Source organism: Brassica oleracea, chromosome C9 (genome assembly GCF_000695525.1).
Source record: "Brassica oleracea var. oleracea cultivar TO1000 chromosome C9, BOL, whole genome shotgun sequence".
NCBI lineage: Eukaryota > Viridiplantae > Streptophyta > Magnoliopsida > Brassicales > Brassicaceae > Brassica > Brassica oleracea.
Window position 1 is genome coordinate 4286038 of NC_027756.1, and position 24579 is coordinate 4310616.

The window sequence follows — 24579 nt, forward strand, 5'->3', positions numbered from 1 at the left end:
ACATCTTTTAAGCTCATATGATATACATACAATTACGAAGAAAATTATTTGCTACTCGCTTAAAATGCATGTCAAATTTTTTATTTCAAAAATTAACAAAAAGTTACATCCAAATTTTAAAAACAATAACCAAATTAATGTCTTTTTAGTTTCAAAATGTTATGTCCAAATCTATTAACCATTCAATCTATTAAAAATAAAAAAAAATAGTTAAGTGAAAGTTATATTTTTAAATACAAGAAATTTGAGAAATGAAAAATTAATTTTGTTTTTTCAAAATCTAAATATCTGAACCCGATCCGAAATAACCGAATCCGAACTAAAAATATCTGAACCCGATCCGAAGTACAGAAATACCCGAACGGGTTCTACATCTCTATACCGAAATACCCGAAAATCCGAAATACCCGATCCGAACCCGAACGGATACCCGAATGCCCACCCCTATCGTAATGTCAATGGCTGACGTACCTATATCAATGGTCGGCTCGTTGTTTTCTCCAGCTCCAATCGTTGCTCGAAGAAGACTTCAAATATCTTAGCCGAGAGAGAAAGAAAGAGTACGGATGGATCCTTTGTATGTTTAAATAAAAACCGACTGTGGGCCGTTGGATTAGTAAAAGCTCTTAAACGCTTAGAATCGGAACGGTGACAGCGCGAATCAATGGTGATGATGTTGATGAGGGGTCCATATTAGGTAGGTGGTGATCACTGTAGGGAAAAGCACTTGAAGGAGAGTAGGTCCACTAAGGCATGTGCGTAAGTTGTAAAATCTCACACACAACGGGAAAGTTGGGTTGGGCGGTTGGGAGCGTTTGGGATTGTCTGTTGGGTTGGTTATGATTCCACCATGTTCCCTATTTTTTTCGCTAACAGTTTCATGATTTCTATTGTAACTTTTCATTGATTAGATGATCTTTGTGCTCCTAATTTTTTTTTTTGGCATCTTTCTTTAGGCCAAGTCCAACCACACGGTAAAATAGCAAAATAGTGTGTTGATTTGATGTTTCTTCTCTCCAACGGAAAGGTATATCAAACTGCATTTTAGTGCCATTTTCCTTTTTGCTACAGTGTCACACCATATTTGGTGCAACACTGTAGCAGACGGCAAAAGTTTTTTTTTTTTTGATTTTTTTGTTAAAACTGTTTATTTATGTATTGTTTAATTATATTTGATTTGTATGATTAGTTTATAATTGAATAAATATTTTTTAGTTATATCACCATTGTTTTGTTATATTTTAATTGTTATAAAATATTAGGGTTTATAAAACAAATATAAAATTAATTTTTAAATACATAACAAAGTTTAATTCAAACATTTGTAGTTGGAATATTATAATATTTAGATCTAGTATGTTATAATTTAACTTTTTTGTGTGTTTAATTAATTAATATAACAGTATGTATTAATAATAATGTTATTATATAATGTAAATACATTTATATATAATTATTATTTTAGTTACAATTTTAATATTAGTTAATATATTTTAGTCATAAAACTATTAATATTTATCAAAATTATTAAAAATAAAAGAATTTGATAATAGTAAAATAATGAAGAATATTCCTTTTTAGTGTAACGTTTGGTGTTGTGGTTGGAGACACAAAAAAATTTAGTGTTAAAACTACACTAAAATAATGTGATTTTGACACTAAAATGGTGTAATGGGTTGGAGATGCCCTTAGTACTATAATACTACATTTCTCTTTCACTAGGTGAAGGTTTCTCCAACCCATTCCTTAGATCTTCATGACATATAAGATTTGACCATAATACCACTCAACTTTTTTTCTATATATTTTATCAGCTGATCTGGTCTACTCTAGACTGACTGATAAACTATCTGGGTCGAAACCCAAACCGAAATTTTCCACATAATTACAATTTTATTTCGAAAAAAACTTCAACTTCAGAAAAAAAAAATTTGCGCATTTTTAGGTCTTACTAACTACTTGACCACATCCATAACCATACTACTAAAGACAGTAGGAGAAACCAATGTAAGATTCTAAAAAATTAACAGTTTTAGTATATAATTATTTTTAATATAATAAAATACTTGAGCCAATAATTTTTAAACATGTGTAGAGTTGGTTTCTTTAGAATTGGTAAGAATCTTTCAAACGAGAGATCCACTCTCTTCTCTCTTAATTTTCAGTTATTTAATTTTTAAATGAGAGTTCATAAGAGCTTGCCAATGCAAGTGCTCTAAACTTTTGTCTATTTTCACTCTTTCAACATTTTTAATCTTCCTCCCGCCAGTAATGATCTCATTTGTTCCCGGAGCATATCAACCCTCGGTTAGGTTGTTATTATATTCACTTATATACCTAAGTAACCACACACAAAAACACATGTAACGGTTTCGATAGTTCAACTAGCATATTACCCCTACTATCCAAAAATAGAGAGTCGGAAAGGTCCCAAGTTTTTTTTGTTGTGCACGGAAAGGTCCCAAGTTAGAACACGAATTTAGCTTACTATGATCTTTGTCTCAAACTAAACAAATTGTTTCCGCATCTATTAAAATAAGCAATGTTGGATGACTCAATATTCTATATTACGTTGTAACATTTTCTCATAAAAACAATTTTGGAGAATGAAAAGGTTTGGAAACACAGTTTAACATAAAAAAAAAATTACAAAATAATGTTTTAGCGGTAAAGATTGTGGATTTGTGCCTTGTATATGGTCTACTATAAATGACGTCTATGATGGTTACTTAGCAATAAGAGTCTTATACATTCATGCATGGTTAATTATGTGAAAATGTAATTAGGGACCTTTAACAAGCCTCTTGTTTTCTTCTGTTTGTCTATGATTCTGCCACATGAGAGAGAGCTAATGTTGATTGATGTTGTGATTTGAAGATATCGAGCAATCATCACAAGTGCATATTATCGAGGAGCTGTATGAGCATTGCTTGTCTACAAACAACGTCACAAGTGTACGTAAACCGAGTGTCCAAGCGCACTAAAACCACCATAACCCCTGCCCCTGGCAAAATCATGTTGTAATCAATGGAACCATCACATTATGCAGAGAAAAACAAAGATCAAACAGAGAAGGTAATCTAGACTATCTAGTTGCCAGGGTTCAATTGCTTACCAAGTAATTGAAGACCATCACCTTTATGGGTTAAAGCTACAAAATGTAGCGGCGCGCGGTTACTTAACGCTGCCATCTGTTTCTTCACTACCGAACACCGTGTTTGTTCAATATTATTGCATTGCTTGTTGAAACGACATTGTATTCGTGTGATATGAGAATAATAGGCCCTAGGACCCTATATATATATTTTTTAAAATAAGACCTATGTATTATCGTCAAAGGTCAAACTATATAGTTATATAATGATTTTGAAACATATTGCAAAGTGGACAAGTGAAAAAGCATTGAGTTATAGATAGGAATTGTAAAAAAAAAGGCCAAGGGAATCTACACCATGACGTCTTCCAAGGATCCAATGAGAAGAGTGAGATGTCTTACTTCTTCTGGTCCTTGTGTTAGTTTGATAAAATACATATGAGTTCAAGTCTAAATTGTAGATTATTTGGTCTTTTCATAGTGTTTCTTTTTATCATAAACAGAGTGATACAAAAGAATCTCATAAAAGCTTATAGAGTGTACTTTTTTTTTAGAATCTACAGCATTGGAACCCTAAAGCTATCGGTTTTTGTTTCTTAGGAGACAAGTCATCTGGTGTAGGCATCAGGACAGGGCTCCCCATCCACTCAACTCCCAATCTGCATAACATTTTCAGTTCAGGGCACTCGGTCCAAACAAAAAAAAACGTTAAACCCTTTTTTGTTGCTATTTAAACTCACATGGGAAATGCAAACGATCCCCTTCCTTCATCTGAGTGAGTAGACCCGCTAGATTTATCAGATGCATCAATATCTTCTTCTTCCTCCTTCTTCTGCGACAAATGAACAAATTTAAATTTGAAACAATATCACCAATAAGGAGCCTGCCTAATGGATAGAACTCTAAATTATCTAATAGGTATCTAAGGAGTCATATGTTCAAGTCTTGTTAGGAAGGTCTTCTCTCCATAGGAGAGTGTATTTATATGGTTTGGATCTTGGCCTATTAGATGTATGGACTTACTGACCCAGAACCCACTAGTCACCCAAAAAAAGAAAGAAAAAACAGGAACATCTTAAAAGAAAATATTACCGGATCATGAACACCACAAGAGACATTTTCAGTTTCTTGGCATGTAGTCTTATCGGCCTGATGATATTGTTCTGACCCTTTAATCTCCAGAGAGTTATTCTTCTCTCCTTTTCCTACCCCTTGGTCTTCATAAATAAGCTGTTTTAAAACAAAAAGCAATACAAATTAAAAAGAAATTGATGCGTTAAAAGATTTTAAGCAAATAACAATGTACCCGACAACGAACCTTACGATGTACCGTTCTCGGTGACTTTTCAGATGACAATTCCACCTCTTTCCTTTCTTCTTTCCCTTCTTTCACAACGTCGAAACCTCCATCTTCACGGTCGAAGCAGAAGACTATGAAGCCAGGTTCTTCTGAGGCCGGTGGCTGCAGCAAGCTCAACCTCCGGTTATGAGACGACGATGTCGGAGAAACGCTGCTGCTGCCTCTTAGATGATGATGATGACGTGTCCCCGGTGGGCTTAGACTGAGCTTCCTCTCTGACCTCTTCTTCTTAATCTTCCTCTTTGTCCTCTTGAACATTAGAGTGTTGTTGTTCGTTGTGTTACTGTTGTTAGTAACTCCATCCTCCTCTACGTCTGAAACATACAATCAGTGAGATAATTTACACAATAGTTATTAAAAAGTGAAAGTAGCAATTACAGAATAAAGCGGAAGACCTATAGGAATCTTGCAAGCCAAGAAACAGGAGGCCCAATCTTTGACTCTCCATGTAACAAGTTTTGGTATTGTCCATTGTGAAGCCATGGGTGTTTTCTTTGTGTGGAAAGAGACTTTCTCTTAGATATTTTTCACGAGAAAATGGTTTTCTTTTTGTGTGTGTGTTGGGCTTTACCAAGGAAATAAATTCAGAAGGAATAAAGAGGGATTTATTATGAGGGAGAAGAATGATTTGAAATTTGAAAATAATACTGGGAGACAATAAATAGATTGCCATGAATTAGGGAAGGGGGTTACAATGTGTAACACATGAATGCATTTAATACTATTGGAATAAAAGGAAATAACTTCTTTTTTTACGAATTATAATAATTGGGAAATAAATGATATCATAGTTAATATACACTGCAGAAAAAAATTCAGTATACTTCATTTTCTCATTTTAAATCTGTAGATTTATTTCATTCAGTTCCCGTGGATCAAAAAGACTGCATAACGCATGGAACGGTGGCTAGAGACATGGATGAGTTTTTGAAAGAAGTTATGTACTTTAGATTACTTCTTTGGCTCTGAATGGAAGAAGCGGATCAAGCGTTTGCGTATCCGGCGGATCAAGCGGATTGAATGGAGCGGATTGAGCGGAACAAGAGTGGATTTAGCGGATCTAGCAGTTCTAGTGTGGATCAAGCGTTTCAAAATATATGTTTGAATGGTGAAAGTGGATAAAAAGAGGTCCAAAATACTGTACAAGTTTAAAATAATTTTGAAAAAATGTTATATTATCATTTCTATTTCATAACTAAATGTAGTTATTTAAAAAAAACTTATAACTGAAAAAAATATAAATTATTAAAAAAAAGAAAGTATGATACCAAATAATTATACATTGTAGCTATTATCAAAATTTTAAATATAATAAAATATATATATTTAGTATTACATAAAATATATTTAAATATGAGATATTGTTAAAAAATAAACTATAATACTAAATATATACATGATAAATATGGTGAAAATACAAAACTAAATGTTGTTTAAAATCAAATAAGATTTAAAAAATGAAGAATTATAATATTATTTTTATATATGTTACAAAAAAAATTATATCATATAAATATGAAAATAAATAAATTACTTCAAAACTACAAAAGTGTTTTTACAAATTAAATTTAAATTGGAAAATAAATTATTTGAATTAGTTAGTGAAGCTTGCTTTTACAAATCACCATACGTACATGGAAAATAGAAAACAGTTTATGATGTACTATACATAAATAGAATATCAATAGAATTATATGATGTACTAATACATAAATAGAAAACTTAAACACATAACGTCCAATACACTTCATAAACAGTTTTTGTAAATGTAATAAAGAAATATAATAACTATATTAATAGGTAATTTGATATATATATATATATATATATACACACTATTTTTTAAAGTGAAACAAATAAATATAAAATAAAGTGAAGTAAAAAGCTAATGGACTGCATAAAACACTCCAAATACGAGCATATCTTGCTCCACTAGGCAGTTCTTCATTTTCTTTCACAAAAAGAACCGCAAGCAATTCTGTTATTATTTTATTAATATAATTTGTTGAACTGCTATTGTTGATAATAATGTTGAATGGATGATTTAAAAGCGGAGGTTCCACACGAGCAAGGGAACCATCTTATTCCCACTCCCCAATCAACGCCTTTGTATGCACTACTACAAGCACAATGGTTTGTTTCATGAGCATGCAGAAAAAATAAAACAAAATTCGTAGGCCACTTAGGGACCGTGGGGTCATATTGGAGATGTGCGGTTTGGACTAAAAATTGATGGGCTAAAAATGTTTGGATTGTTACTAGATATTGACTTGGACTAGATTGTCCGGCCGAACGATAGACCGGCAAATTGGTAGGTTTTAGCTTATTTAGCTAGGTACCTTGATTCTAGAAAATATATGTTTTTTTTTTGTAAGTTCGTAAGTAATTAGAAAAGCTCTTTTCGCGACTAAGTTTCATAAATAGCATAAAATTTGTAGAAAATAGGTTCTTGTATTAAAAATATCTTGATACAAATACAATGTGTTCTTAGAACATTTGCCTGAAACTTGGAAAAAACTATGCAACTTGTTTCCCTACTTGTAAACATTTTGCAAATACATCCCACATCAAAATTATTTTGCAAAGTTTAGTAAACATTTTTTCTGTCCGAAAATCTTATTTCATGATTCAGATGAGAATTATAATATTATTATACAAATTCTGAAATATAGATTATTACATAAGTAAATATGGTTCTATATATATTATAAACAATAAAAAATATGATGTTTTAAAAAAAATTGATTGATGAACTTTTTGTTATCTAATTCATTTCATTCGAATGCAAATGTTGGTTAATAATATAGTGATTTTGTATTTATTCCTTTTGTATACATGTTTTAAGTACAAATTTATTTATCAAAGTTTGTTGTAATTTGTTTTGTAAATATATAATTATGTATCGAAATTGGCCATTTGGTCCAGGCCAAAGATTGACTCCCCTCTAATGCGAAATTATTAGCTCCACATGTGGCCACGCGGATATGGGCCCATGCTTACGGTCTATTTGAATACCCGGGAGAGGATCTATCCGTGGGTTGCACCTCCCACCCGGGGGTTAGGTCTGTGTCTTTAATAGACCCGGGTTAATCTTTTTTTCAAAAAGAATATATATATATATATATATAATTATGTATTAAATGCTAATAGTATTTTTTTAACTATTATGAAAATAAAATGTTCTTCTCTATTGTTAGTTTACATCACCAGTTTAAAGATGGACATGCACCTTTTTACATTAATTCATATATATTGAACTTTATCAGTCATGTGAGCTTTTTAGAATTCTTACTTTCTCTCTTAACGTCGAAAATAGTGATACATAAAATTTGTTCAAGCAAGTAACTTGAACTCAGGACTTTGCTGAACACGCACGGATTTCACCGGAGAAACCAAAACTGTAATATATAATATCCAAAATTGACATTTATTACATGATATTATATATATATATATATATATAAATTCGGATATTTTGGATTTTCGGATACGTCGATATAGTAATCTAGAATCCGTTTGGGTATTTTTACATATCGGGTCAGGTTCAGGTATTTTTAGTTCGGGTTTGTTATTTGGGATCATGTTCAGATATTTTAGATTTTGAAAAAAAAAACAAATTTCTCACTACTCAATTTTCTTACACTTAAAAATTTACAATTAACCTAACTGATTTTTAAAAAATTTAGTAATAGAACGATTAATACGTTTGAAAGCGAAATTTTGAAAATAGAAAAACATTAATTTAGTTGTTATTTTAAAATTTTGAATCCAACTTTTGTTAGTGCATGAAACAAAAAACTTAACATGCATTTTAAGTATATGTATATTATATGATTCTGAACCATGTACAACATCAGTATAAATATTTTGAATAAAATGAAAAAAAAAAGAAATATAGGGTAAAATATACATATGTTTGTTTATGTTCAGATATCCGTTCGGATTCGGATGTTACCCATACGGGTTCAGATATCCAATTTCTCCTAATTCAATATTACATAAACTATAAATTAGTGCCTCATCTTCTAATTTACACCACAAACAATATAATATTAAAGTTAAAAGATTATATATCTCTACATTTGTTACTTCTATTTCATTTTTTTGTTTAACCTGAAAATATCTCAAGCATATGGAATGGCCGAGACTAGTCCCCAAAAATCCGTTAATTCATTAGTTTTACGAGTAACAAAATTAGAAATTAAACTTTTACAGAAAAATAGGGTAGGATTCTCTGGTAATTAAGTGCAAAGAGCTCTCATCGGCAATGTTGATCTTCATCTGGGATAATATTCTCCTATACAAGCTGAAGTTTGTTTTTTCAGGGATTAGCAATGCCGAGATGTAATACAACAGTCACTTTGTGTTGTAGATTTAGGATTTAGAAGCATTTTAACTGTTACAAAAAAAAATCCTCAGCTTAATAGTTAATATACTCAGTATTTTGGGTTTACAACTTTATAAAAGTGATATGTTGGTGAATTCAACTATGTTGTAAATGGGTGTGTACTTGATAAGAATTCATAAATGTTTTGCTTAATGTGAACGATCTTTTACCTTCTTGTTTTAAGCTCACTAAATTGAAATATACAAGATAAAAATCTTTCAGATATATTTATACACATATATGTCGCAGCAGAATTTTGTCTTTGTCAAATTAAAGATGGGTGTAAATTTTCTTTAAAATGTCAGGTAGACAGAAATTTTGATTCGAGTAATTTAAAAACATATTATCTTGATTTATGATATACTAGCATATATCATGATAATTAGTCTATAATTGGATTTTATATAAAATAATATTATGATACGTATATTCTTAGCAATGTATTAGTGTTTGCTACTTTGTTATATTAAATAAATGATTTTGCTACTTTGTTATATTAAATAAATGATTTTGTTAGCCTCATTTAGCTGGTGCAACTTTTAAATACTATAAGATTTTGTTCCGATTGGACCACATTCTCAATAATATGAGGTGCATAAGGTTCAGGTTAGAGGGGGCCACAGCAAAGCACATGTATCACGACCATAGCTGATTTGGGCAATCATGTTTTCAGGGAAAATTATTAAAAAAGTAAAACTATGAGTCTATTATTTTAATCACTCAAAAAGAATTCGAATACTATATTGGTCATAACTAGCTAATTACTAGATTACTTCTCTTGACACTATATTTCTTTCATTTATCCATTTTTATCATTACTATATATATATATATATATATTTTTTTTTTTGTAAACTTCCATTACTACTATATATTATCCCAAACTATATTTAGTATGATATGGTTAGATTTTTTTTTTATCAAAACCAGTTAATAGACATATGGAACATAATATATGTATTAATTATACTGATTTAATATACAGGAATTTAAATAGCAACAAAATAGATTAGATACATGTCATAGATCAAATATATTATACAACCCAAATAACTCTAAATATGTGGATGAAGTTGTAATCTTTTCAAGCTTATGTTCGAGAACAATGTGAGTTGATCAACTTTAGATTATTTTGCTGTGCAATGGGTCTATTCATCTTATTGCATCGGGATAAAAAGCAAGTGAACTCATACCACATGAAATCTTCACGGTGGTCTTTTTATTTTGTATAATACTAGGGAGTTGTCCACGATTTCGCGGATATAAAAATTGTATAATTTTGAATAGTAATCATAAATATTAAAAAAAACCTCTTTATTTTAAATAATTTGAAAATCAAAAGTTTTGGTATTGTATAATCTTAGAAGATTATTGAGATATAGTGACAATTCTATAAATTTTAATATAAGTTTCCAAAATTCTTTTATAACATAATTTGTGATTAATAAAGAAACCCTAAAGATTAATGAACAAAAAGTTATGTTACAACACTTTCTACTTTCGCATTATTTTGTATACCACTTTATTTTATTTAGAAGTAAAATAGTTATAAAATTTCTATTATTTGGTCAAATCACACTTTTTCTCACATTTTTTATTTAGTGTTTAACATAACACTCACAATTGGTTAACCAAACAAATGCATCCTTAAATTCTCTCCAATCATCACACTGTCGTATCAAACACTGATTCATTTAAAAGTATTATTTCTAAAAGTATTACTTTCATTTTTAAAAATTTATTTTAATACATACATATTTTAATTTAATATTATCAATTAATTATAAAAAGGAAAATAATATCTAACATTTTAAATAACATGATGTCATTATTTTAGACATATATACTTATTATTAATGTGAATAATTTTATTACATCAAAATAACATGATTCTATTTGTATAAAACCTCTTAGAAATTTTTTATCATATATTGTACAAGTTTCTTTTTACCGCAAAAAATACATATCATTATTTCATAATATTTTTTTAAAAAATATTCTATTTATTTTACTCCATCTTCGACCATATCAGTTTTAGAACATATTGGATATATTGATCTTTCTTACTTAATTTGTCTTCATGTTATAAAAACGGATGAAACTAATTAATTAATAGTTATAGTAATACGTAAAACCCATGTATTTCGTCAAACAAATAAAAAATTAAATATGTAAAAGTATAAAATAACAAAAAAATACAGCCAAAAATACAACAAACAAGTTTTATTATTCTTCACTCATTTTTATATATGTATCATTTCTTTTTTCCTATTACAAAAATAAGCATGTCAATTTTGTTATAATCAAAACTATATAAATAAAGTCTTAACTCTAGTCTTGTATTATTTTAAACTAGTTACCATATAATTTATTATAATCAAAAATACAATAATTATATTAATAGAGTATATTAGCTCTAGTCTTGTATTAATATAATGTTTCAATTTTATATTATAATAAATATTTTCATTTATTAATATTATTTTAAAAACTTACCATATATTTTCTGTTTTAAAATATACAAATACTTGAATTGACAATGATAGCTCATCTATACTATCAACATTTGTCACTGAAAAATGACCGAATGTTTTTAAAATTGTATATTTGATTGTTTTGTATTCATTGGACACAATTTTAGAAAAAAATATATATGGTGAATATAAAAATATTATTAGTTTCAGGTTAATTAGTTTTTTGTATATATGATTTATTGTATCCACTATTAACAGAAATATGTTTAAAATCGTGTATATAATTATTTCTCTCATATCATATGTATTTATACGTATATTCTAAATTTTTATAATGTAATTTAATTGTTTCTATAAACAATTATGTTCATTCTTATATCTTTAAAATGTTTAATTGTTTGTATGGTAATCTCTATAATATTATTTGAGAACTCAGTTTCTTATGTGTCTTGCTCATATCAATTCTTACGATGGTTGATTACGGAGTTACCCTTAATGAATTAAAAATATTACATTTATTATAATTACTTTAAATAAAAATTTCCTTTTTGTTTATTTGTTTCTGTTATTTAGATTTTAATTTAGTTTCTTTTTTTAATCTTTTCCAGTCAACATATATAATAAAAAGTAAATTTATAAAGTGAAAAATAATTTTTTAAAAAAAATATAGAATGTGATTTATAAAAAAGGGAAGTTAACCAAAAATAGTGTTAATATTAAAAATCTATATTATTAAAACTGAAGTACCTTTTGGTACTGTTTGGAAACTTAGATAGTAGATTAAATGAAAGTTGTTTGGAAACAAGGATAGCAAATTAAATATATTTTTTTATTTACATATTTAGTCACTGTATTTATTTCTCATTTACAGATTCTATCGTTTGGAAACTTGGATAGCAGATTAAATAAGAATTGTTAGGAAACACAAATAGTAGATTAAATATTTTGTTTTATTTACACATTTAGCCATTGCATTTCTTTCTTATTTACAAATCTGTCACTTCACTTAAAATCAAAAATTTAAATTAATTAATTACAATGAATTGTTATTTCTTTTTGCTGAAAAAAACACAAACTGTAATATATAATATATATTAATCTGCTACAATACAATTTTCAAGAAAACCAAATATCATAAAATTAATAATAATTCATAAAAACCTACTGTAAAAAATTAAATCATTTTTAAATAAATAAACAAAAAATCAATAGGTTAATATATGAATATTACAATTACATCAAATTGCATCGAGTTATAAAATTATAAATATAATATTACGTACAGATAAAAAATTATTATCAAACATCTATATTATAATATAATATATTTTACTCTAAATATATTTTACAAAACACAAAAATATAAATGGACATTTTATAAAAAATGGTTTATAAATTTACGTTGAACGCAAGTTAAATCCAACACCCGCGCGGGGCGCGGGTCAAGATCTAGTGTATTATTAAAATATACTTATACATTTAAGATGAAAAGCTGAATTTATTTAATAAATAAAATCAATTTAGTTTGGTTCAATAAAAATCAAAAATCATTATACTTTAATTTGATGGAATATATGTATCTCAATATACATACAAATGAGTAACTGAAATAACCCAATTTCTTATATCCGAAATCAAAGCTCCAATTTAAAAATCTGTTACAAAAATAATCTCGATACTAAGAAGAATATTATCAAAATATACGTATTCTTTTACAAAAGTCAAAGGTCTAACTAAAATAAAACATATTCTTTTACAAAAATATTTATTTATTTTATACATATAAATTACGGGATACCTCAAAACATATTACTAAATAAAAATAAAACATTAAATAATTTTCTATTTTTTTATTTTGTAAACTATATATGCATTAGATTTCAAAATTTTATCTTTATGTAATTTTAATCGATTAACACTTTAGTTTATTTTGTCTATTTGATTCTAAAAAAATATGTTTTACATTATCTTTCTAAATTATAGAAAAAATAATAAAAAAATTATTTAGAACAAAAAGAAAATCATGGTTGGATTTAAAGAAGTAAATGCAATCTAATACAGAATGACTAAATCCATTAGATGTTACATATACAAAATCATATATCTAATTAAAACAACATAATGTAACTAATATAAATTTTACATAACAGTTATAAAATTATTTAAATTGAAAATAAAATATTAATTAATTATTATAAATATTTATATTTGTGCATGAGTACGGGAGAATCACCTAGTATAAATTAGACTAGATAGTTCTAGGATTAGTTTCTTTTTTAAAATTTTAATTAAATAAATAAAAATTCAAATACTAACAAGCAATCAAATTAACAGAATTAATTCTAAGCTTCACCTATGAATGACACCTAAACAAGAGTCACTTAAGTTACTTCTCAATTAATATATATAGTAGGATTGCGCTGATACGGTTATAATCTAAAGCGAACTCATACCACATGAAATCTTCACGGTGGTCTTTTTATTATGTATAATAAAAAGCATTATAACCTCTAACTAGGTAAATAACATGCGCTACGCGCGGAGTGCAATATTTTATATTTTATAAATATTTAAAATATTTAAAAATATATATTTTAAGTAATAATAAAACATATGTAAAATATACTTTAATAATTTGATCAAATTGAAATTGTAAAATATTTATTTTTTTATCAATTCAAGTATTATACATATTTCATAGATTTTGAAATAAAATTATTTATATATTTTAATATGGTATAAAGTTTAATTTAAACAATTTTAGAATAGATATATATTTTAATATAAATATCTATTAAATGAAATTTTATAATCATATGATTTTATGATTATTTATATCTTGTTATAGAAAAAATGTAAACCATTGACCACAAAAAGTTTCAGTGTGAAACTATATTTTTTTAAATTTATATTCACTTTTAAAATTTTTAAAATATATTATATACGAAAAAGTCTAATTTTAATTATTTAATAGTTTAATTTATTTTTATAATATAAATTAAACAAAAAGAAGATGACATACAAATTGTTATCAAATATTTATTATTCAAAATCATTAATTGTCATATATACTTTAGTTATATTAGTTAACTAGATTATCTCCCGTGCTATGCACGGGTCATTGTTTTATAGTTTTAAAATGAACAAAAATGTTATTTTGAGAAATATATAATTTAAAATGGAAATAAATATCTTTTTGAAGGTTATATTTATAGTACTTATATCTTACAACAGCCAATATGAACATAAGAAGACCGCTATTTATTAATTCTTTATACCAAAACCAAAAAAGATCATTATATATGGAATATCAAATTGAGGGAAAGCACATCTCTTGTATAACAAAATATTTTTGTAGATAATGGACGTTAATATCTTTTCGATTTAAAAAAAAATAAAATATATATATATATATATCTTTTGGATTTTTCTTTTTATGTATACTTATATTTTGTGGTATTCTTTTACATTTCTTTATTTCCAATGCTACATTTGATCAATTATTTTAATTCTAACAGTATCTACAAATTAAAAATTGTAAAAGCAAAAGCCTATATATTTTCATGCGAAGCAAAAAAAATATCACCATATTTCTATAAGATTATAAACACTTGAATAAAGAATAAGGAGACTTGCTTTATTAGGTCACATTTCCGTTTTTCTTTTCTTCTTATGATGGTTTCAACTTTCGTAGGGGCTTTGTACGTGTCCTTAGGTGCGGCTCTATGATTCTCATTTCCTGAACTATCACCACGACAACAAATGAAACATATTCCAGCAAACTGAGAATTACTTAATCATTTTTGAAAATGTTATTGACATATTTTGTTTACCTTTACTTTTCCACCATGCAATATCAACCCAAACTACTCTTAACACATCGAGTCAGATTGCCACAGTGTGCGTGATGCAGTTCAGGACCGGCTGATCACGTTTCGTCATGTACGGACCACAGAGCAACTGGCCGATATAATGACAAAGGCTTTGGGGAGCTCATCGTTTCACTATCTACTAAACAAGTTGGGCGTTCAAAACTTACACGCGCCAACTTGAGGAGGAGTGTTAAGAGTAGTTTGGGTTGGTCGGACCGTATTGGTTCTGTCATATCTCGATAGAGATTGAGTTTGTTGAGATAAGGACAATGTATTATAGATAAGTCTTTGGTAGTTGTAGATGTAGCCAAATCTTCTCAAGAAGATATTGCAAAGATGTATAAGTACTTGACGTATGTGAATACAATACACAGCTTCCATAACACATTCTCTCTGAGTTTACAAATATGCAGTTTTTGCCATGTCTAGAAAGCATACACGTAAATATAGAAATATATTAGACAAAAGGTTACAATAATTTTATTGAGCAAACAGAGTAGAGTTTTTAGTTTCACTAACCTGGGCTTTAACCTTCATCTGCTACCTTTTTTTTTTTGGTATGAACCTTCATCATCTGAACCGGGCCTCGTGGTCTGGTGGTAAAGGAACCTCGGCTGAGGTGCCCGCCATCACGACTTCGAGCCCCGGCCACAGCGGATTTAACATCCCTTCCGCTGGGGCGCTGGACCCCCTACGGGGGGATAGTTGGGACTGTGGCTGCCCAGATACCAGAGTTATCAAAAAAAAAAAAAAAACCTTCATCTGCTACATAGTTGAGAAATATTAGGGATTTTTCTATTTTATACAGAAAACAATAAATAGAATTACGAAATTGTTTTTGCATTTAAAATTTTCTAATTGTTTTAAAAAAAAATCTGAGTCACATTCTACATGTCAGAATTTGATTGACTATGTGACTTGTGCTTTAATATATAAAGGATTTTGTAGTTTTTAGTTAACGAAAGAAAGAATAATATTTTTATAGATTACTAATTAATTTTATGATTAATTTAATAAAAAGTATAATATATATTTAGATGGACCAACCTAATTTTTTAAGAATTCTAAGAATCATTATAATAATGAGACATGGTAACACTCAAATGTTATAATGCTTCTTTTTAATATATAAGGGATAACTCTGATTCAAATGTACTCCATTTTGTAATTGAAATATTAATTCACAAATGAAAACTTTCTATAAGTGTTTTTTTAAAACAAACTGTAGGCCCGTTTGAAGTAAATATTCTTACACTTATAACTTGGGTTTTGAAATCATAACTTCTTATTTTTTTTGAAAAATGCTTATATATCATTATCAAATTCAGTTTCAGAAAAAAAATGTGAATAACATGGTTTTAAGTAATATATGATATGTACATTTTATTTATATATAAATTGAAAAATCTTGAAATAGGATAATGACTCATGTATTGCTATTAAAATTATTTTAGCCAAATCATCTAATTTAAGTCTTGTGCAGTTAATAAGACATATAAGCTATAATATAGCATGTTTATAGTTTAGTGATAATAGAATTAATATAATATATTGTACAAGAGAAATAATATAATAAAAGTTATAATAGCCTTATTGATTTCATGAATGAATTGCATAGACCGGGGGTTTCTGATCAAGTGGTAATGGAAAATGTTTGGGATGTCACCGCATTTTAGATTCGATCCACCTGCCATGCGAAACTAAATCACATTTTTCTGGTCATTCTACACGGATATGAGCTATTGTTTTTCGGTCCATTTGAATACCTAGGAGAGGATCTATCCGTGGACTACACCTTTTACCCGAGAATTAGATATGTGTCTTTAATAGAGCCGGATTTAATTTCTTTTTTTTTACAAAAAAAAGAAAGAATGAATTGCATAGAATTTTTGCACACCTTTATTTATTTATATTTATCTTTTTTGAACATTGTTGCACACCTTTATTGACCATTATATCTCCAAGAAATCAATTAATTTTTTACCCAAATCTCAATGATCCTTTTCTCTGAAGAAACAAAATAATACGGACAGGAAAATCAGAACAGTATCATCAGTATGCAACTCTGTGTAACTAGTGACTACGATGTCTGACAGATGCTCGACCCATCCAATTTTATATTAAACATTGCACTACACTCCAATGACTCAGTGGACTCTGTAAAGAAAATAAAAACGTGTAATTTTCAACCATTCCTCTTGAAATATAATTTTTAATTTCCTTTTACGTCAACTAAGTCTTAATCATATGCTGTACGTCTCTTTAGCTCTCTCTCTCTCTTTTAGTTCTACTATATAAGAGCATCTCTACATACTATAATCTGTGCCAGAGTGAGTAAAAGTAATACGGTTGTTCTTGTTTTAGAAATCCGATATATAATGATAACAGGTTCACGTGTTCCTCGTCAAAAAAGTGTCTCAGTGAGTACAATTTTCAGGTGTCTTTTGGTTTTGATCAGACGATCTATTAAATTCTCCTAATCAACCTCTTCAATTTCTTTTCTTCTTAATTTTACTAAAGAAAACAGTGTGTTAAAGAGTACTTCTTCCTTTGATAGGATCTAGCTGGGGTTTCACTTAGTTTTCATACTAATAATAAATAAATAAAATCAAGAATCAGAGATGGTGAGAACACCATGTTGCAAAGAAGAAGGAATAAAGAAAGGAGCCTGGACTCCTGAAGAAGATCAAAAGCTTATTGCTTATATTCAACGACATGGTGAAGGTGGATGGCGTACTCTCCCGGAAAAAGCTGGTAATTATTAGAAAAATTCTATATAATTAATTATCATATGTTTGTCTCTTAATTACATATGTACATATATGTTACAATGTGTGTACAAAATGTATATAGGATTGAAGAGATGTGGGAAGAGTTGTAGACTTAGATGGGCTAATTATCTAAGACCCGATATCAAGAGAGGAGAGTTTACTACTGAAGAAGACGACACTATTATCAAACTTCATGCTCTTAAGGGTAACAAGTATGAATATTTCCTTTGTTTATTACTTTATATGTACTAGTTAATTAGTAATTTAGAACTATATATTATACTAATATATATATATATATATATAAGTATTTGATCTGTTTATGGAGTATAATATTTCTTATGGTGTTGAATATAATTGAAGGTGGGCCGCAATAGCAACTTATTTGGCTGGACGAACTGACAACGAGATTAAAAATTATTGGAACACAAATCTTAAAAAGCGTTTAAAGCAAAAAGGTATCGATCCAACCACTCACAAACCGATCAATTCAACCGATCAAACCGGTATCGGACCAAAAAACCTTAAGCGCAGTTCTTCCGGTTCAGCACGGGTTCTTAACCGCGTCGCAAGCAAATACGCGGTCGACTTAAATCGGGATCTTGTAACCGGAATCATCATAGGAAACTCCACAATCATCACACAAAACTCCGAGGTTGAGAACTCGACCACCATACTGCTCAACAAAATGTCGACATCTTCGGGTTTCTCCGACAACTGTTCTTTCTCTGATGGTTTCCCCGAGTTCTTTAGCAACCAAGAGATCTCCGACATGTCTATGAGTGACGATCATGTTGGCCTTATGGAAGAGTTAAAGGGTATGTTAAGCTACGACAATGCCGTCCCCGGAGAGATTAAGGGTTCGCCGGAGGCTAATATAGCTGATGAAATGGAGTTTCTTGATTCTTGGAACGTAGAAGACGATCTGGACTTGGAGAAGTTTGTGAGTTCGTTGGATTCCAGCATTGGTGTCTTTGTTTGATCCTGAGTCGAGAGGAAAATCAATTACACGTTGGTTTTCTCTTTGATCGTGTGAACTATGATGGACTGGTGTATCGCCAAGTGGCGGGAATAATGAGCTGTAGTAACAAGTTAATAATGAAATAAATATTTGGGGGCAATTCTCTCCGTGCAGTCTATTTTAATTTTTTGTCACAAAAATAGTTCTTAACAAAAAAGACCAAAATAACAATTTTTTATTTTAAAATTTTAATATTTATTTTATATTTTTTAAATTTTGAAACTCTATTCCCAAAAACTCCATCCATTAACTTTAAAACATAAGTATAGATGTTAACTCTAGATTAAACCTAAGTATACAGTTTTACCCTTTAATAAAACTTATTTTTATCATTTTCTTTACTGAGAACTAATTTTGTGAAAATAAACTAATTATTTTTCGTAATTAATCTAAAGTCGTTTACAATTCTTATTATTTTTAAGAAAATAAAAATAAAAATTTGAAATAATATACATGACTTTTTATTATTTATGACATAAGATGAGATATAAAAAAATTATCAGATCCTTTAGGACATTTCCAACCTATAACACCATTTTAGAGTAATTTTAGCACCAAATTTTTTTCTTCTCCAACTAAAGCACCAAAATTCACACCAAACTGTATTTTTATTTAATATTATTAAACAAAAATAATAATTATTACTTAATATATATAATAATAACAAAATTTGTTATGAAAATATATTGAACAAAAATATATCACACATAAGTATTATTTTTTAATAAATATTTACAATTTTAAAATATAACAATATGAAAATAATAAATTAAAATAAATTGATTTATTATATGTAATTATTGATTTTATATATTTATTTTGTTACTAATAATGATTAAACTAATATTTTGTTAATAAAAGTAAATAAATAGTGTTTAATATTGTGAATAATAGTGAATGAACAGTGTTTAGCGTTGTAAACAATAACACATTAAATATGGTATGATACTATAGTATTATATTAAAATGATATGACTTTTGCAATTGGGTTGTAGAGATTTTAGTGTAAAAATTATACTAAAATGGCGTTATGCAGTTGAGTTGGAAACTTCACAAAATATTTCTTTATTTATCGTAAATTTTTAAAAGTACTTTTACAAATTTCATCTAACGTTGTTTATAATTAACTTAATAGAAAAAATATTTTGGTCGCATAGGGTTGACGTTGCCAGCAAAACTGGAGTTTTCTCTCTTCTTCTGCTATATTCCCCCTTAACGATTTTACACAGAGGAAGTGAAGAGAGAAAACTCAGGCTGGTGCTTTCCGACGAAATTCCGTCCATGGTTGAATTCCCTTCCAGCGTCACACCTTCGGTGGTCGGCTGCCTTTGGCTCTGGTTGCTCGCATTCTCTTTGACGGAGCTTCCGGCTCTTGGCTCCGGCGATGCATCTGACACTCCGATGATTGCTGGCTTTTGACTTTGACAACAGCCGCTTGTTCATTGGTGGCGTTGTTGGCTTATCTGGATTTCATCTGAACTATGTTAGATCTAAGCTTCATTGATATTCATTGTTTCGATTGACTTCCAATCTTGACATGTGATTGTTTCTTCCTCCCCTCCGCAAGGGCTGTGACATCTTCAAGCTTATTTTCATCTCCAAAGGTGTCTAGGGTTTTTTTCCAGGTGAATCGATGTTTGAAGGTTGGTTTATGTTCAATTGAAGCTTGGTTGAGGCGAAGATTATCTGGCTCTTTTATTTTCTAAAGTCGTCCGACGGTTTCTTTTCATGTGACATCCTGTTCCGGTGTGTTCCGGTGGATTATCGGTAAGCTGCTCCGGCGACGTCTTTCATGCCGTGAAGTATGGTGGCGTTTCATTCTTTGGGCACATGTCTCCATCGCTAACAGTGTAACGCGTGGGGTTTTCGAATTGATTCACCTCTTTCTCTTGGGCTTCTTTTGTTTGGGCTTTTAGATCTGTTTTTGGAGCTTTGTTGGGCTTCGTGTTTACTTTTGGTTGGATATGGTTGTATTTTGCTCGCTTCTAGCCTTTCGGCTTTTATAATTCAAGATGAGAAAAAAAAAGGGTTGACAGTGCCCGCACGAGGATGGGATATTCGAACTCCCTCGAACATTTAATAAGAAATTTGTTTGTTTCAGATAAGCCAAATAAATTAAATATATTTAGTTGATATGAAATTAAGTATCTTTCACTAAATGATTATTAGAAAAAACAACTTTCTCAACTAACTAATTAAGTACCCATATAATACTGTAAATAAAAAGGTGCCTTCCGAATTCAATAATATTAAATACTTGTTATAAATACATTCCGGCTGGTCAGCTTAAAGTTACACGACGTAACGTTTCTCAAACAGTACCATATCTTATAGAATCTACGTGTAGGCCAATGTAGATGTGCATGTCACAGATATTGAAGTTTTCTATATGAACAGCTTAAGTTTTAATATTATAATAGACGCGGAATAAACATTATATATATAAATTATCTTATGTATTATATGTTTTTACATATTATAAAATAATAAATATATATTGAATAATTAAAAATCAGTAACTATTACATATATAATTAAATTGGTGCGAACGTATAAATCAATTTTATTAATCCAAATAATTTTTTTAAAATTTTGATAGGATGTAATTAAATTTAAATAATATTAACACACATAGTATATTTTTAATATTAATGTCTATTAAATGATGCTTTCTATTCATATGTTTTTTTGATCATGTGTATCTGTAATAGCAAAAACTTTAAATTACTGATAACAAAATTTTCATTATGAGATTAATAATTTTAGTAATTTATAATTTATCAATGTTAGTTCGAAACTTTTATCAAAATAAATTATTCAAAGTAAATTTTGAAATTAAAATATTTATTTATTCAATATGGTTTATAGTTTAATTTAGAATGATATATATACATATATATTTTAAAAGGATTAATTAAATTAGACTTTTATTTATATGATTTTGTAATCATTTCTATTTTGTCATAACAAAAATTTTAAACCATGGATCGCAAAATTTGAATGTGAGACTTTTAACAGTTTTAGTAATTTATAGTCATTTTTTAAAATTTAAAATATAACATATACAGAAAAATCTAAATTTTTATAATATGGTTATTGTGATTTTTTTAAATTATTTTAATAGTTTAAAATTAAACAAATTTGATAGAAGATACATTATTTTTTTATCAGATCTTTATTATTCAAAATCATTAATTGTCATATATACTTTAGCCACATTAGGCAATTCCGTAATCTTTATTTAAGAAAATAATAAATAAATTAATAATGAATTTATGGTTAGTTTAATAAAAAATTTATTATATAATTAGATAGACCAACTAATTCTTTAATAATTCTAAGAATCATCATGATGACACGTGGCTACAAAAAAAAAAGTTGTAATGTTTTACAAATAACATAGGGGATATAAATCTAAATGATTATCGAATGCTGTGTTACGCAGAAGCTCGTATGAATGAGTGTATAGTGCCCTAGTAAATTACGTATATGTAAAAAAATCTACAAAAAAGATCACACATTCACGTGAATCTGCCCCAAAAAGCATTGGGAGTAGACGACCACGTTATCTTTGTCATATACGAATATTATATATACTGAAAGGGGGATTCACGTTTCCAGGAATATAGCAATGTAGCAAAAGAATCACAATAAAATTGCAGCATTTCATTATTGATCTGAATAAGACAGATAACATTACAGAACATTTGTGTTTTCAATGTATTTATACTACCAATAATTAATTAACTTTAAGAACTTAATGCTCCTAGTGTGCCATGACAGATATCTCGATCTTGGATTTATGTATATCAATCAGTGATCTATGAATAATAATTTGAAGTGTTACATTTTTCACAGACGTGAATTTACATTTTACGATTCGTCAACAGAATTATGAAAAAACTTAAGTGATATATAAAGATCTGAACCAATCTATTTACCATAAACTCATCTAACTAAACATATATAGAAGCCAAATTCGATATTCTGATTCATTAATTTGACCTGAAAAATAGTATGATCATCCCACTAACTGATAATCCAAAGAAAAATGAATTGCATAAATAGTTAAAAAATATTATTTCAGATAGAATATGATGGATTATGTCCAGAGTAATGCTTATACTATTTTCTCGAGGTAAAGTATTGAAAAAATAGTCATTTTAGAATTCATATAAAAATACTTAAGTAATGTATAGAATATTTAACCGAATCCATATAACACCAATTAATTTTAGGTTAGAACCATCTAATTTAACAAACCAACCAACCACACAATACCTAATTTAACAAAATCACCCAACTGCACAATTACAAAGCGAACAATCTATAGCAATATTTGATCACTGCTGCAAATCGCATTTACAAACCGCAATTGCCAACAACAAATAAACGAATAGAAGTATAGAACCATAATTGTTAAACTCCCAACACATAATATATCCAGTTTGGATGTATATATCATCCTCAGAACAAAAAGAAGAAAACATAATTTTTTTTAAAAAAAAATGGTTAGTCGCCTCAATAATCTCTCTTATTTTTAACAGGGGTAAAGTCCATAACTTTTTTCTATAATCTAAATTTTCCAAAAAAACTTATATTTTCAGGATTAGGTTATATTATTCTCAAGTCGTGAATATTTCATTCTTAGATGAGCTGTTCTTTTCTTCATTCTTGTAATCTATTCTGCTTTTCATATTTTTTTCTTATGCATGAATCTTTGTCGTATTCTCTTTTTACTGCCATTGTCACGATTTATCTAGGGCCGCGCCTGATTTTTTTGGGCTTAAAAGCAAAAAAAAAGAATTTGATCTTTTAGTATAATATTTGATAAAACTAGTACGTAGGAAGAGTCAAATCTATCAACAAATTGAATAAAAGACTAGTCCAAAGCCAACTTACCCAACCAATATTTTTTCCAAATTGGCCTCTAAAGTATATTTAACAAAATTGGCCTAGAAACACATGCTTGATGGACTTGTACTCCGCCCCTGGTTTTATCCTATTCCATAAAATAATTACTAAAATTAAAAATGAATCTTACTTTTTAGAGTCAATTAGCTAAAAACCTACAAAAAAATTAGAAATTAGATAAATACACATGATGTGTCTATCAACAAAAATACTATAGTGTGGGATTTACGGTATATTGAGCTAATTATGGAAAAAATTGTGCATATGGAATGTAATTTCACTATTTTAAGTATAATCAACAAAATATCGTTTTCACTGCAAAACACGCTGTTTTAAGACTGATTAATTATGGTTTTATATAAATCTTTTTTTTTGTCACAAGGTTTTATATAAATCTAAAAAGTTAAAAATGGTTTGTTAGAACAATCTAAAAGTAATCTCATAACATACTATTTATTCTTTTGATAGAGCCAAAACGTACCACCATTGGTATCTCAATTATTTTGATTTTCGATCTGATTTTAGATATTATGCTTTCAAGCCACTCCACTTGCTTAGGTGTGAAATCCTCCTCTTTTTGAATAGTAAATAAACATGAAGCATATTTAATTTTATAACCACACAAAGTAGTGGTTAGGATTGATATCTTGTGAATTTACATGTTTTAAACTTCTTATTCTTGCATG

The 24579-nt window shown here is 28.4% G+C and overlaps 2 protein-coding genes across 4 annotated transcripts; one reads left to right on the top strand and one right to left on the bottom strand.

Moving 5' to 3' along the window:
• Nucleotides 1-3115: 3115 nt before the first annotated feature.
• LOC106316129 (protein BREAKING OF ASYMMETRY IN THE STOMATAL LINEAGE-like) lies at nucleotides 3116-5235 on the bottom strand. 2 transcript variants are annotated; one of them, XM_013754001.1, is made up of 5 exons: nucleotides 4850-5235; nucleotides 4413-4768; nucleotides 4187-4324; nucleotides 3835-3923; nucleotides 3116-3753 (listed from the first exon to the last, which is right to left on the bottom strand). In XM_013754001.1, the coding sequence occupies exons 1-5, from the start codon at nucleotides 4935-4937 to the stop codon at nucleotides 3645-3647; spliced, it is 780 nt and encodes a 259-aa protein (XP_013609455.1). In that variant the 5' UTR covers nucleotides 4938-5235; the 3' UTR covers nucleotides 3116-3644. The 2 variants fall into 2 exon arrangements, with proteins under 2 accessions (XP_013609455.1, XP_013609454.1); XM_013754000.1 differs by having other exon boundaries at nucleotides 3118-3753; nucleotides 3835-3926; nucleotides 4850-5218.
• Nucleotides 5236-17523: 12288 nt separating this feature from the next.
• On the top strand, nucleotides 17524-19071 carry LOC106316820 (transcription factor MYB34-like). 2 transcript variants are annotated; one of them, XM_013754686.1, is made up of 4 exons: nucleotides 17524-17624; nucleotides 17745-17941; nucleotides 18041-18170; nucleotides 18322-19071. In XM_013754686.1, the coding sequence occupies exons 2-4, from the start codon at nucleotides 17809-17811 to the stop codon at nucleotides 18938-18940; spliced, it is 882 nt and encodes a 293-aa protein (XP_013610140.1). In that variant the 5' UTR covers nucleotides 17524-17624; nucleotides 17745-17808; the 3' UTR covers nucleotides 18941-19071. The 2 variants fall into 2 exon arrangements, with proteins under 2 accessions (XP_013610140.1, XP_013610139.1); XM_013754685.1 differs by having other exon boundaries at nucleotides 17532-17941.
• Nucleotides 19072-24579: the final 5508 nt, after the last annotated feature.